The 15,660-nt window shown below is 41.8% G+C and overlaps 2 protein-coding genes across 2 annotated transcripts; both read left to right on the top strand.

The window, feature by feature from the left end:
• Positions 1–867: 867 nt before the first annotated feature.
• LOC310929230 (keratin, type II cytoskeletal 8-like) lies at positions 868–3,571 on the top strand (the record flags this gene model as incomplete). The annotated part of the gene is made up of 9 exons (XM_083891951.1): positions 868–1,017; positions 1,778–1,986; positions 2,076–2,136; positions 2,234–2,329; positions 2,434–2,598; positions 2,709–2,834; positions 2,932–3,152; positions 3,245–3,303; positions 3,417–3,571. 9 exons carry the CDS (start codon positions 868–870, stop codon positions 3,569–3,571), a joined length of 1,242 nt encoding a protein of 413 aa, XP_083748077.1.
• Positions 3,572–11,349: 7,778 nt separating this feature from the next.
• LOC310929421 (keratin, type II cytoskeletal 8-like) lies at positions 11,350–15,178 on the top strand. Its single transcript, XM_083892178.1, has 9 exons — positions 11,350–11,522; positions 12,661–12,869; positions 12,959–13,019; positions 13,118–13,213; positions 13,316–13,480; positions 13,591–13,716; positions 13,814–14,034; positions 14,127–14,185; positions 14,299–15,178. The coding sequence occupies exons 1-9, from the start codon at positions 11,373–11,375 to the stop codon at positions 14,451–14,453; spliced, it is 1,242 nt and encodes a 413-aa protein (XP_083748304.1). The 5' UTR covers positions 11,350–11,372; the 3' UTR covers positions 14,454–15,178.
• Positions 15,179–15,660: the final 482 nt, after the last annotated feature.

Here is a 15,660-nt window from a genome sequence, read left to right as displayed (position 1 = left end):
GTGGAAATGCATCGTGGTACAATACATGGGAAATATGTTCCAGGCCTTATGTTATTGGCTGTTCGCAAAATGACACACACAGGCACATGTAGATAGTGTGTGTTCCTTTTGTCATTACTCAAACAATAGACAAGTACAGTGTGTGTCTTTCTGTGTTACCTCTTTACCTCTTTAGGATTTTTGTCCTCATGGAGACCAAAATCAGGTCCCAATGAGGCAGAACCCCATTTCTGAGGAACTGGTGAGTTTACGGCTAAGACCTGAATTGCAGTTGTGGTTTAGATTAGGGTCAGGCACTAACTGGTTCTCGTTAGGTATATTGGTTTGTTTAAGCTGTCCAAATGATTGGAAGTCAATGCAGTGCTTATCTGCTGACAATCCCTATCTACCTGTCTTACAGGAAAGGCCACTCTTGTCATTCAGAGCTAGAGGGGTGTAGGCTGAGGTGGAGGGGAGGCTGGACAGCAAAAGTGAGAGTACAAGTTGTGGTGGCTGAAAAGGATCCTCCCCCTGGCTCAACGCAGCCATATAAGCAGGCTGGATTCATCAGTGAGACACGCAGAGGGATTTAGCTGTCCTTTTGAAGTCTGTTCATCTTCAGTTCTCTTGTAATCTCAAGACTCATCAGCCACCATGTCTTCTGCAAGAAGGTCACTGTCAGTCGCAGGCAGCAGCTACAGCACCAGGGCTTCAGTACCAACCAGCAGCAGCTACAGCGTCATCAAGAGATCCAGTGGCTTTGGTCTTGGTTCTCAAATGGGTGGCGGTTCCAATTATGGCTTTAGCGGTGGTTCCAGTTATGGCATGAGTGGTGGTGGTGCTTCTGGTTATTTCGGTGGAAGCTCGTCAGGTGGTTTCGGTGCACAGATGGGTGCACCGATCACAGCTGTCCAAGTCAACAAGAGCCTGCTGTCCCCACTGAACCTGGAGATTGACCCCACCATCCAGGCTGTCCGCACCCAGGAGAAGGAGCAGATCAAGACCCTCAACAACCGCTTTGCTTCCTTCATCGACAAGGTTAGTTCCTGCCTGATTATCTTAGTGGTGACAACCTGAATCCTCCTTGGGTACTTAACATCAGCTGTCTTAAGGTCCTTTAAGAGAGAGAAAAACAAACGTCTAGAAAGTTCAAACCTGTTTATCATTTCTATTAACAGCAATGTGCTTTTTGTGAAGCATTGTTTTCTAAATGCAAGGTATGCAGGTATGCCTTCATTATGAGTTGGAATTGTTGTGACAAGGGTGTGGCACTTCAGATATGTAGTAATCTTTTCAGTCGTGTAGATAAAGGTGAGGCACCTTAAAGCCGCATATGAGGGGTGGGGGCTTCGGTCCCATCTCCCATTTGTTGTGCAATACTGTTTCACCACCCTAGGTACCACCCTGCAGTATTGGCTATCTTCCCTGTCAAATGTGGGCCTTTTCCACAGCCCCATTTGGAAAGTAATTAATTAAAACATGAACATACAAAATTACAAATAAAATAATTTACATTTTGTCTGGTTATAAAGGATAAGAAAGTGTAAAAAAAGTGTATTATGTATGTAGATCATATATGAAAAACTGAAATTACAAAAATCTTTAGGAAAAAACATGTTTTCCAATTACACTGTTTAGACCCCCTCAAATTGTTGCCTTTGTGGCTTTCAGGGAGTCTCGGATGTTAACCAGGGGGTCTAGCCCCTCTCACTCTGATTTATTCACTGTGTAAGAAATGCAATTAAATACTTTTGTGGAAGAACATTTGTTAATCTTCTTTGATTTTTTTCTTGCACAGGTCCGTTTCCTGGAACAGCAGAACAAGATGCTGGAGACCAAGTGGAGCCTCCTGCAGGACCAGACCACCACCCGATCCAACATCGAGGGCATGTTCGAGGCCTACATTGCAAACCTGCGCAGGCAGCTCGATGGGCTTGGCAACGAGAAAGTCAAGCTGGGGGGTGAACTCAAGAACATGCAGGGCCTGGTTGAGGACTTCAAGAGGAAGTGAGTGTCAACATGAGTACAATAATGACAGAATGAGCAGATGTTATGTGTGGGGAGATGAACTAATTTGTTGCCTTTTGTTCCATCAGGTATGAGGATGAAATCAACAAACGTGCAGCTGCAGAGAACGAGTTTGTTCTCCTGAAGAAGGTACAAATCCATCCTGATGGTTCTTTAGATTTTTCACTCTGGATGTGTTTCGTGGCCAGTTTTAACAGTTTCTATATGCACTTCTGTTCTTTTCCAGGATGTTGATGCTGCCTACATGAACAAGGTCGAGCTGGAGGCCAAGGCTGATGCTCTTCAGGATGAGATCAACTTCCTCAGGGCCGTCTATGAGGCTGTATGTAATTATAAAATCTACTTCAGCATAATTATTTGATCATTTTATAACAGCTAAATGAGACAAATAAGATACTATTTTACTATCACCATGTGTTTCTGTAGGAGCTTCGTGAGCTGCAAGGCCAGATCAAGGACACCTCTGTCATTGTGGAGATGGACAACAGCCGTAACCTTGACATGGACTCCATTGTTGCTGAAGTTCGTGCTCAGTATGAGGACATTGCCAACAAGAGCAAGTCAGAAGCAGAGACCTGGTACAAACAGAAGGTGAGTGAAAAGCAAAGTGAAGGTATATTGCCTTTTAGTCTGAGCATGTGCAACACATCTCCTAACCTTCAATATAACTGTCATGAAACTGTTTGTGTTTTCCATTATAGTACGAGGAGATGCAGTCCTCAGCCGGATCATATGGTGAGGACCTGCGCTCAACCAAAGCTGAGATTGCTGAACTTAACCGCATGATCGCTCGTCTCCAGAATGAAATCGAGGCAGTCAAAGGACAGGTATATTTGAAGAAACATCTCATGACAGATGCCTCATTACACATTTTTAAGGGGTTGCAGGGTTACTGAATCATTTGTAACATAATTTTTGCCACAGAGGGCAAACCTTGAGGCTCAGATCGCAGAGGCTGAGGAGCGTGGTGAGCTGGCAGTGAAGGACGCCAAGCTCCGCATCAGGGACCTGGAGGATGCTCTTCAGAGAGCCAAGCAGGACATGGCCCGGCAAGTGCGTGAATACCAGGAGCTGATGAACGTCAAACTCGCTCTGGACATTGAAATTGCCACCTACAGGAAACTGCTGGAGGGAGAGGAGAGCAGGTGGGACATACTTGAATATTAAATACTGATTTGTGCCTGCACTCCGTTTTAATTGTGAACTGAAGACTAACTGAGCTCCATTACAACATTAGAATTGCCAGCGGTGGTGCCAGTGCAACCATTCATGTGCAGCAGAGCTCCGGAGGCGGTGGTAAGTTTCAGATTTTACACATAATCATCATCATAAGTAACACAAACCAACAGACCATAATGAGACATGGATGAACAAATGAAAACACCTTCTGTCTTTTTTCCTCTTTCCAGGATTGTCTGCCAGCTCTGGCGGATATGGCTATGGTGGTGGCAGCAGCAGCGGTTATGGCAGTGTGAGTGGTTATGGCGGTATGGGCAGTATGGGCGGTGGTAGCATGATCACCAAGTCCGTTGTCTCATCAAGCAGCAGCAGACGAAACTTTTAAAAGGAGAGCTGTCCCTCTTCCCCTTCAGAACATTTTTAAATTCAGGGTGCTATACAATAATGTTAATATTGTTCATCAAGAAAAAGAACCAAAAATGTTTGCTGAAATGTAAAAAAAAATTATAACATTGTGATGGCACTGCCATCATGTATGGTTCAAGTATCACTGGCTGTATTGTTCACTACACACTTCAGCATGAATTGACAAAAGTTTCTGAAGGATAACAAGGCCCTAAACACACAATGGCCTGAGGTCAGTTAGCAAGACAAAGATTGTTTTCTTTCTGACATCCAAAAAGTAAGAAAAAAGAGCGATGGAGCATTAACACAAAGTAAGGAAATGATAGAATATAAAAATGTATTAGACTGTTAATTTGACTGTTAAATAATTGTACATGTTTTTAAACCTTGAGTTGATTGGTCACTGGCTAGTTCTTTTTACTATTCTGTCAAATGTTTCCCTGCTTTGTTTTGCCACTCCTTGCCTTCAAGCTAAAACTATGTTGAAACCAGATTTATTTTGTAAAAAAAAGCAATGTGACCAATGCATAAATGTTGCAGCAGCTGGCATCAAATGAACCTGAATGAAATAAATCTGAGAACTAAAATGATCTGCTCTCTCTTCTCATTACTGTTGTGTAAAAAAGTCATGTCTTTAACAATAGCAGCTAAGTGGCTGCAAAATGACATTTTTCTGACAGTGGTTTCACATGGTGGCAGTGGTGTGCCACTTTCACACTTCCTCCTTGGTTGCAGCTCCCTCTGTACTGTGCAGAGGTGCAAAGAGTATGACAATATTCTACTCAAGTAAAAGAAAAAAGTACCTCATTGAAACTTTACTTAAGAGTAAAAGTTACTCAGTTGCTTGTTTCAACAATTGGAACAAACACAAACACTCAATTAGGTATTATGCTTAATCTTATTCTTTAATTTATTTTTGTTCCATCAAATAGCACATTTAAGCAGAGTACACCACTTCAAACAGTACACTTGAATGAAAGTAAAATGTTAGCAGAGGTGGAAAAAGTACTAAAATATTGTACTCAAGTAAAAGTCCCAATATTTTGATGAAATATTACTCAAGTAGAAGTAAAGGTAGTCATCTTAAAATGTACTCAAGTAGAAGTAAAAAGTAGTTAATTTGCAATGTACTTTAAGTAAAAGTTACTTAGTTACTTTTTGTGGGGTGTAAGGGTAGTAGAAATATGACAAGGGGTCAGAAATCCAAAACTATTTTGGAGCTCACACACAGGATATTACTTCACTTTGACTCGAACCCTCTATGTTCATGCGCCAGTGCTGGTGCTAATCACATCATCATTCTTCTGGTTCTGGTGTATATTTCCCCCCTCTAGGTCTTCACTGTGCTGAATTTTTATTTTTACTCCGTAACGGATAGGATTCATAAAGTAACTAAGTACAATACTTGAGTCAATACGTACTCAAGTAAAATACAAAATCCTGATTTGGATACAAAATACACAAAAAAGTACAGTAACTTGAGTGAATGTATTTCATTACTTTCCACCTCTGAATGTTAGATTTCAAAACACACATGCATGCGCGCACGCACGCACACACGCACGCACGCACACACACACACACACACACACACACACACACACACACACACACACACACACACACACACACACACACACACACACACAAACACACACATAGTTGATTAATGTACAGTAATGTGATTAAACGTAATCTGGTACTGTACATATGTATACCAACCAGACACTTTATCAAATATCAATAGGTACTGCAGTATTTCATGGTATGGATTTGACAGATGCTGGAGACTTTTCATTTAGATTCTGGTCCATGATGACAAGACTGCAATAAATAATTCAAAATATTTGCAAATGTGTTTCCTTCTTGTAATACATCCAATGATTGATCTTACTGATTTATTCAGATTAAATGGGGATGACACTGTATATGCAGCGTTAAAGTCCACCTAATCATTGTCTTTGCATGTGAAGCTGTCATGAAGCGGTGTCTATGTTAGTTAAATTGGGATTTTTTAGTTTAGTTTTGGTTTTGTTACGTCACTTCCTGTTTTATTTTGGTGATGGGTTTCCGCTGTCTGTGCTCACTGTTTTTTTCTTCACTGCGTCCCTTGATGATTAGTTATCACTTGCACCTGGTGTTCTTTATCACTGGCCCTTTAAAAGCTCCCCTCATCTCTCTCATCAGTTGTGAGTGTGTTGTTCATGTTTACCGAAAGAAGTTATATCCACACTCCCAGTTCATGTGTCTCGTTTTTATATCATCTATGAGAGTCACGTAGCAAGGCTGTAGTTTTGTCTTTTGTTTTTTTGCAGCAAGGCTGTAGTTTTGTCTTCTGTATTTTAGCGGAGTAATTGAGCCTGTTTCGCTCCCTCCCTGAGTTTTTGTTATTGTTTTTTGGTTGCTAATTTGAATGAAAAACAAAACAAAATAAATAAATTTGCTGAACGAAGCAACAAACTTTTGTAATCTGCTCACATCTCATGCATTTGAGTCCAAGACCGAGTATCAAGTTGAAACAGAAGCCAATCTGAGATTACCTCTGTTTTGTGTGCACGTTTTACAGTAAGTAGCCATTATGATGAGATTGCAAATTACATTCATGAAGAGATGAATGTGGCCAGCAACAACACTCAGGCTGTGGCATTCACATCAAGATTGATTGGTAGTAATGCTCCAATGAGTGAAAAGAAACATATTGTCATCACAGGTCTGGACTGGGAAGGAAAAGGTAGGAAAAGTAAGCTGATTGATACAATTCACAAACCACATTCTGAACTGGCGATCTAGTCCTGTTTCACCTGCCGCCTCAGGTTGATGTTCCTGCTTTTGTAGCCCGTTTACCTTGTGGCTGGAAATTGTGTGCATTGCTGTGCATTCTTAGTTTCCTCACAATTCATCAGCTTCAGTATTCAACAATCATGTCATTTTCAGAGTTACAGTCTCCCTCCAGACATTTAAAATTAAGTGTCCACCCACACCCACACCTCTACAACTCAGCACTCAAAGGGTGAATTCCAATTCCTTGCTTAACCCTCAATCTCAAAAATGAGCGCTCCCGCTAGTGCAAGTGCTGTCCAGATTCTCAGAAAAATTAAGTTGAGGGGCAAGTTTAAGGGCTGTATCGCCCTCAATATTGAGATTTTCCGAGACCACCCTTTGGAGCAAGGGCTACCCAGAATGCATTGTGTGTTTTCACATAACAAAGATGGCGCCGAAAGCAGTGAAACGAGTACGCTATAAATTAAGTATTTTCTTTGTTGATTTTGCTTTAAAAATTATGAAAACCAATGTAATATCTTAGTTAAGGCCCATATTATGGATTACTGACGTCATTGTTGCGTAACATTTATTTTAATTTTACGATCTTTTGTCAATAGCCGGCCGGTGCGGACACGCGATCGTTTGCTATCGTTTACTTTTCAATAAGCCGTGGTGTGTGGTAACTGTCAGCTGAATATGTCCGTGGTTGTGGTATTTGTATGAATATCATCTTATAACTAACTGACAACCTAATAACTTGACTGACAAACGGATCATAATAAATAATCGTGACGTAAATGTGTTTTTCTTCTTTTTTGGAGTTGACAGACTGGACGCAGCTTTCGCGTTATTCTGCCCCCCCGCAGTCTGAAGACGTATCTGCATTTAAGGGGTGTCCCATTTCTAAGTGACAAAATAACCCTCAACACTTGGTTTTGAGGGCCAGTTAAGATTAAGGGTTAAGATTGAGGGTTAAAATAGGAATTGGAATTGGCCCACAGTACAGTAAAAGTACAGATGAGATCAAAATCCTTGCGAGAACTCTGAAATTCTGAATTGGAATTTGCACATGTATGGAATGCTAGACTTAATTTTGCTATAAACGGAACTGCAGCCAAGTATGTGAACGTGAAAATGCATAGTGGTACAATACATGGGAAATATGTTCCAGGCCTTATGTTATTGGCTGTTTGCAAAATGACGCAGGCACATGTAGATAAGGTGTGTCCCTTTTGTCATTACAAAAGTGTGGTTTATTAAATATTCGTTCCCTCCGCTCCAAAACAGTACTCTTAAATGAATTAATAAATAAGCAGGATTTTAACTTACTCTGTTTAACACGCTTCTTGTTGAGCTCAGTAACTGCATGTGAGAGTCTCCGAACACCAAAAAAATTTGGCCGATTTGGCGACAAAGTCGCCACGTTGGGTACACTGCTCTGTCAGAGATGCGCATGACTCGCAAACTGTGACAGCGATCCGCGAGGCGTGTGACAGATGACAGAGACGAGGCGCACGACAGAAGACAGACGGGTAGCTCAGCCAATTATTTTATTCAGTCCGAATATTTTAATTGGTCCTCCATACTCACTAAAGTTAACTACGGAGTTCCTCAGGGTTCCGTGCTCAGCCCAATTCGTTTTACCCTGTACATGCATCAGGAAACATAACATACATTTCCATTGTTATGCAGACGACACCCACCTATACGTATCTGTACGACCTGACGACCCAGACCCCTCAATTAAACTCCAAGATTGTCTTATAGACATACAGACATGGATGACCCAGAACTTTCTGATGCTTAACACAGAAAAAACTGAGGTCATAATTGTAGGGCCAAAACACATAAGTTCACTATTTTCAAATCAAGCTATAAACCTAGGCAGTAACACCCCAGTCCCCTGCAGTACAGTAAGGAACCTGGGGGTCCTGTTTGACCAGGATTTATCACTAGACACACATCAAATATGTAGAACAGCCTTCTACCACCCTTGCAACATTAAGACAATTAGAAATATTATATCGCGACAAGACTCTGAGAAAGTAATCACACCTTTATAACTTCAAGGCTGGATTACTGTAACTCCTTAATGTCAGGTAGGGCTGGGCGGTATGACCAAAAATATATATCACGGTATTTTTCAAAATTCGAACGGTTTCAGGGTATCTGACAGTATTTTTTTTTCCATGCATAATCAGGTGTTCACAGCATTTTCTAATGGTTGAGAACAGAATTACTGCAGTAGATCAACTTAGGATGGTCTCTCTGGTGTGTGTTGCATCCGCTGCATCGGGGGGCTTTCAATCGGCCAGACTGTCAGGCGATGACAGCATGACGTCAATAACAGGACAAACTAATACAACGAGACAAAACTACCTGTATATGTAGTTTATTTAAGTTTCAACATATTTTACAACATATTACCTACAAAAAAATAAGTAAATGAACTAATGACCAAGAGCACAAACCTCACTCTCTCGAACTCGCTCTCTCTCTCTCCCGCCCCGTGCCAACAATGCCTCATGCTCTCTGCTCACACAGGTTTAAATGATAAAACAAACAAATGCTGAGTGCTGATCAAAAGTTTTGTGCAAGTGATTTAAGGTCTCAACTCTTGTCCCAAATATGACAGGCTTCGTTCAGTGCTTGAAACAAATATATAAACATTAATGAAACGCTTACATGCAGAGCACGCTCACTCGCAAAGCAGATAACAGCACTGCGGCTGCCCGGATGTTGTGTAATCAAATACACCGGTATGGTGGTGTTGTGATTCAACTTAGTAATTAGTGAGAAAATAATACAAATGATTAACTATTTTAATAATTAATTTTGTTATTAATTTGCTTAAAAACTGGACACCACTCCTCTCAAGGCGAGCAGAAAGACAGAAAGACTGTCACTCAACGACCTGCAAGTGTCTCTCGACTATCAGTTATCACTAATTAATAATAAGTAAATTAGTATTAATTAATAATTAACAAGGAAGGTGTGAGATCGTACACTGGCTTTTTTCAATAACCCTTTGTCACAAACAAGCAAGCACAAAAGACAGAAACAGTACTTTTAAAATAAAGGTTAAACATTTATTGAAGTATTAAATTGATCAATAACAACAAACAAACATTAATCCTCTAATCTAAATAACTACTGATAAAAATGTTGAAATGTGCAGGAAAGGGGCATGGATATGAGTGCAGAAATGTGTGTGTGTGTGACAAAAAGGGGCGGGCGGGGGCGTGTCACTTTGGCAGCTGGTAACACCGTTGCAAACAGGAAGTAAAACAAACAAAGCTAAAAGGTAAACAAAAAGGAGGGGTCTCTGACGTGACGGTTGAGGCAACCTTTTGTAAACCGGAAGTGGGAGGAGCGTCGCCGTGACAACCGTCACGTCAGAGACCCCTCCTTCTTGTTTAACGCGAGATGGCGCTCGTGCTCTGATTTCGCCACTCAGCTCTTCTGTCTTTCACCAGCGGGGGCGCTGAGTAAAAGAGAAGAGTTGAAGGAGTAAATGGAGTCAACAGTGACACAGAGAATTTAAAAGGAAGTGAGGTAGACAAAGAGGACGTGTCTGATCAGAAAACGCTTGTAAATCATACAGTTTAATCGGCGATGACCGACTTAACTGTGGTTTTAACAGATCACGGAAGTTTTCCTCTCAATAAGTGATCACAAGCTGTGTTGAAGACGCAGGATCGCGATACACGGGGGAACAAATCACAGCAATAAAAGGGGGGACACGTGGGAGGAATAGAAACCTAATTCATCCACACAGATTTAGCTGGAGTTTGTCCAGTAAATATGCCGTTTTACCGGTCAAATTAAGACTTCTATTATGATCGACCGCTGCGCGCGAAGCGAAAGGCACACAGAGAATAGTAAACAATTAAACAGCTGTGTGGGTGGTGCCTCGATTCAGCTATAGCTCACAAATACTATTCTAAACAAGTTACAGCCGTGTGTGAGACGCACACGGTGACGATGAAAGAAAAGAAAAGCACATAAACAATAAAAACACAATGAAACTACCAGGTGTGCACTGCCCATGTTTCTCACTTTTCTGTGTGACGGAACGCAGTTTTAAGATAATTTGAGGCGAGAAATTGGCCATTTATAGTCTAAACATGTGCTCTGTGTGTTAAGATATGACGTATTTATAGTTTGGCAGTGGCGTTATCGGCGGGGATCAGCTCCGCGTCCGTGGATGCTCGGTGCTCACTGTGAGCCGACACTGAGCAGCTTAGCTCGGCCTGTCCTGAGGACCAATCGCAGCTCTTGCCGTCTCCGTTGTCCCTTGACGGAGTGACAGACACTTAAAAAATATTTTGTACAGTCGGAGACTCTTCGACAGGCTCTGCGTAACCTACGCAGAGCACTTTACGCAGAAGTATAAATTGGGCTTAAGACTTGAATTGTGGTTTTGGTTTAGGTTAGTGTCAGGCACTAAGTGGCTCTGGTTAGAGATAATGGTTTGTTTAAGCTGTCCAAATGATTGGAAGTCAATGCAGTGCTTATCTGCTGACAATCCCTATTTACCAGTTTTACAGGAAAGGCCACTCCTGTCATTCAGAGCCAGAGGCGTGTAGGCTGAGGTGGAGGGGAGAGTGCAGCAAAAGTGAGAGTACAGGTTGTGGTGGCTGAAAAGGATCCTCCCCCTGGCTCAACGCAGCCATATAAGCAGGCTGGAGTCTTCATTGAGACACTCAGAGGGATTTAGCTCTCCTTTTGAAGTCTGCTCATCTTCAGATCTCTTGTGCTCTCAAGACTCATCAGCCACCATGAATTCTGCAAGAAGGTCACTGTCAGTCGCAGACGGCTATAGCAGCAGGTCCTCCAGATCTTTTGCACCAACTGCCAACAGCAGCTACACCGTCACCAAGACATCCAGCTATAATGTTGGTTCTGGAATGGGTGGAAGGGGAGGAATGGGTGGAATGGGCTATGGCAGTGGCAGTATGGGTGGTGGTGCTTCTGGTTATTTCAGTGGAGGCATGTCAGGTGGTTTCAGTGGACAGATGGGTCAACAGATCACAGCTGTCCAAGTCAACCAGAGCCTGCTGGCCCCACTGAACCTGGAGATTGACCCCACCATCCAGGCTGTCCGCACCCAGGAGAAGGAGCAGATCAAGACCCTCAACAACCGCTTTGCTTCCTTCATCGACAAGGTTAGTTCCTGCCTGATTATCTTAGTGATGACAACCTGAATCCTCCTTGGGTACTTAACATCAGCTGTCTTAAGGTCCTTTCAGAGAGAAAAAAAACAAACGACTAGAAAGTTCAAACCTGTTTATCATTTCTCCATTAACAGCAATGTGCTTTTTGTGAAGCATTGTTTTCTAGATGCAAACATGTTTGTATTTACTGTATAAGCTGCTAAAGCGAGACAGCTGTCAATCTTGTATCCATCAATGTGTTACAGAGGGATTAGAAGCCATACGAAAGCATTGCAGTCCAGTGACACTAGTTACCCTAAATTAGTGCTGTCCATTTTGCCTACTATGGAAACATGGGTGAGGATTATATTGCAGTTACTTGCTTATCCTTCACCTGACAGAATAGGGATCTGTCTGCTCTGTTCCCACAGAGTCCAAAGTCTGTCGTCACCTGGTTGTTGTAGGAAACAATAATGTTGAGTGCAGAGCTGAAAATCAGCTTTTCAATAGTAGTTACAATCGTCTTTGCTTACAAGCTGTATGCAATTTGTCATTATGTAGAGTGGGACTCTCTAAATATTTCAGTACTGTAACTCTAATGATAATGTTCTGTCTTGTGTGGTTTATCAGCCACACCTAGTTTTTTTATGACTGGAGTGAATGTGTGGCCTTCACAGCTCAGCAGAGCTAACAGGATGAGTCATAGCTAAAGAAGGCAAACAATAGGTGAAATACTGAGTATCCATACACTATAATACACTTCGTTTTAAGGATAAGGAATTGAAGATATGCACCATATGTGCTGCGCATGACAGCAGCTTGTACAGCATTTTCACAAAGGTATGCCCTCATTATGAGTTGGAAATGTTGTGACAAGGGTGTGGCACTTCAGATATGTAGTTATCTTCATGTCGTGTAGATAAAGGTGAGGCACCTTAAAGCCACACATGACACAGGACACACCCTTGAGAAGACAGCAGTAATGTATTATGGATGCCAACAGTCAAAATCCACCCTTAACAGCAAGAAGTCAATGGCAATCTAAACATCAGCCATATACAGTATATCCATTAAATATGTAAGAAAAACAGTTAAATAATTTTGTGGAAGAACATTTGTTAATCTTTTTTGATTTTTTTTATCTGCACAGGTCCGTTTCCTGGAACAGCAGAACAAGATGCTGGAGACCAAGTGGAGCCTCCTGCAGGACCAGACCACCACCCGATCCAACATCGAGGGCATGTTCGAGGCCTACATTGCAAACCTGCGCAGGCAGCTCGATGGGCTTGGCAACGAGAAAGTCAAGCTGGAGGGTGAACTCAAGAACATGCAGGGCCTGGTTGAGGACTTCAAGAGGAAGTGAGTGTCAACATGAGTACAATAATGATAGAATGAGCAGACGTTCTGTGTGGGGAGATGAAGTAATTTGTTGCCTTGTGTTCCATCAGGTATGAGGATGAAATCAACAAACGTGCAGCTGCAGAGAACGAGTTTGTTCTCCTGAAGAAGGTACAAATCCATCCTGATGGTTCTTTAGATTTTTCACTCCTGGATGTGTTATGTGGCCAGTTTTAACAGTTTATATATGCACTTCTGTTCTTTACCAGGATGTTGATGCTGCCTACATGAACAAGGTCGAGCTGGAGGCCAAGGCTGATGCTCTTCAGGATGAGATCAACTTCCTCAGGGCCGTCTATGAGGCTGTATGTAATATAAAATCTACTTCAGCATAATTATTTGATCATTTTATAACAGCTAAATGAGACAAATAAGTCACTATTTTACATCACCATGTGTTTCTGTAGGAGCTTCGTGAGCTGCAAGGCCAGATCAAGGACACCTCTGTCATTGTGGAGATGGACAACAGCCGTAACCTTGACATGGACTCCATTGTTGCTGAAGTTCGTGCTCAGTATGAGGACATTGCCAACAAGAGCAAGTCAGAAGCTGAGGGCTGGTACAAACAGAAGGTGAGTGTAAAGCAAAGTGAAGGTACATTGCCTTTTAGTCTGAGCATGTGCAACACATCTCCTAACCTTCAATATAACTGTCATGAAACTGTTTGTGTTTTCCATTATAGTACGAGGAGATGCAGTCCTCAGCCGGATCATATGGTGAGGACCTGCGCTCAACCAAAGCTGAGATTGCTGAACTGAACCGCATGATCGCTCGTCTCCAGAATGAAATCGAGGCAGTCAAAGGACAGGTATATTTGAAGAAACATCTCATGACAGATGCCTCATTACACATTTTTAAGGGGTTGCAGAGTTACTGAATAATTTGTAACATAATTTTTGCCACAGAGGGCAAACCTTGAGGCTCAGATCGCAGAGGCTGAGGAGCGTGGTGAGCTGGCAGTGAAGGACGCCAAGCTCCGCATCAGGGACCTGGAGGATGCTCTGCAGAGAGCCAAGCAGGACATGGCCCGGCAAGTGCGTGAATACCAGGAGCTGATGAATGTCAAACTCGCTCTGGACATTGAAATTGCCACCTACAGGAAACTGCTGGAGGGAGAGGAGAGCAGGTGGGACATACTTGAATATTAAATACTGATTTGTGCCTGCACTCCGTTTTAATTGTGAACTGAAGACTAACTGAGCTTCATTACAACATTAGAATTGCCAGCGGTGGTGCCAGTGCAACCATTCATGTGCAGCAGAGCTCCGGAGGCGGTGGTAAGTTTCAGATTTTACACATAATCATCATCATAAGTAACACAAACCAACAGACCATAATGAGACATGGATGAACAAATGAAAACACCTTCTGTCTTTTTTCCTCTTTCCAGGATTGTCTGCCAGCTCTGGCGGATATGGCTATGGTGGTGGCAGCAGTGGTTATGGCGGTATGAGCAGTTATGGCGGTATGGGCGGTATGGGCGGTGGTAGCATGATCACCAAGTCCGTTGTCTCATCAAGCAGCAGCAGAAGAGGAAACTTTTAAAAGGAGAGCTGTCCCTCTTCCCCTTCAGAACATTTTGAAATTCAGCGTCCTATACAATATTGTTTATACTGTTCATCAAGAAAAAGAACCAAAAATGTTTGCTAAAACACATTGTGATGGCACTGCCATCATGTATGGTTCAAGTATCACTGGCTGTATTGTTCACTACACACTTCAGCATGAATTGACAAAAGTTTCTGAAGGATAACAAGGCCCTAAACACACAATGGCCTGAGGTCAGTTAGCAAGACAAAGATTGTTTTCTTTCTGCACTGACATCCAACAAATAAGAAAAAAGAGCGATGGAGCATTAACACAAAGCAAGGAAATGATAGAATATAAAATGTATTAGACTGTTAATCTGCTCTGAAATTAGATCTCAGAGCTGAGATGGATGAACCAATTTTTGTCTACCTGTTCTCATGAATCTTATGTCTGTTTTAGTAGAAAAAAGAGCAAGTCACTGACCAAATCTTATCACTACAGAGAAGAATTATACATTTGAGTAATGTTACATGTTTACCTTTTAAACCTTGAGTTGATTGGTCACTGGCTAGTTCTGTTTTACTATTCTGTCAAATGTTTCCCTGCCTTGTTTTGCCACTCCTTGTCTTCAAGCTAAAACTATGTTGAAACCAGATTTATTTTGTAAAAACCTTGACAGCAATGTGACCAATGCATAAATGTTGCAGCAGCTGGCATCAAATGAACCTGAATGAAATAAATCTGAGAACTAAAATGATCTGCTCTTTCTCTCTCATTGCTGTTTGTTTAACAATAGTAGCAAAATGGCATCTTTCTGACGGTGTCGCACCTATGTTCCCTTGGTCCTATGTTCCCTGGGGAAAGCGGGCAACATAGGACCTTTAAAAAAAAAAAAAAAAAAAAATGACACAAATGAAAGTGGCGGCTACAGTTAAACATGAGAAAACATGAAAGATATTTTATTATTATTATTATTATTATTTTTACTAAACATTTGGAGAGGTAAACTGTGATTGTCAGCTGCACATCTGTCAGCAGAGAGAGAGGGAGAGAGAGAGAGACAGAGATTGATTTATGTATTATGTACATTGATTAATGTACAGTAATGTGATTAAATGTAATCTGGTACTGTACATATGTATACCAACCATAGCTCCAGAATTTAAATTTAGATTCTGGTCCATGATGACATGACTGCATTACAGAATTCAAAATATTTGCA

Source organism: Microchirus variegatus, assembly GCF_963457635.1.
Source record: "Microchirus variegatus genome assembly, chromosome: 7".
Lineage (NCBI taxonomy): Eukaryota > Metazoa > Chordata > Actinopteri > Pleuronectiformes > Soleidae > Microchirus > Microchirus variegatus.
This window is presented reverse-complemented; position numbering and strand designations above follow the sequence as displayed.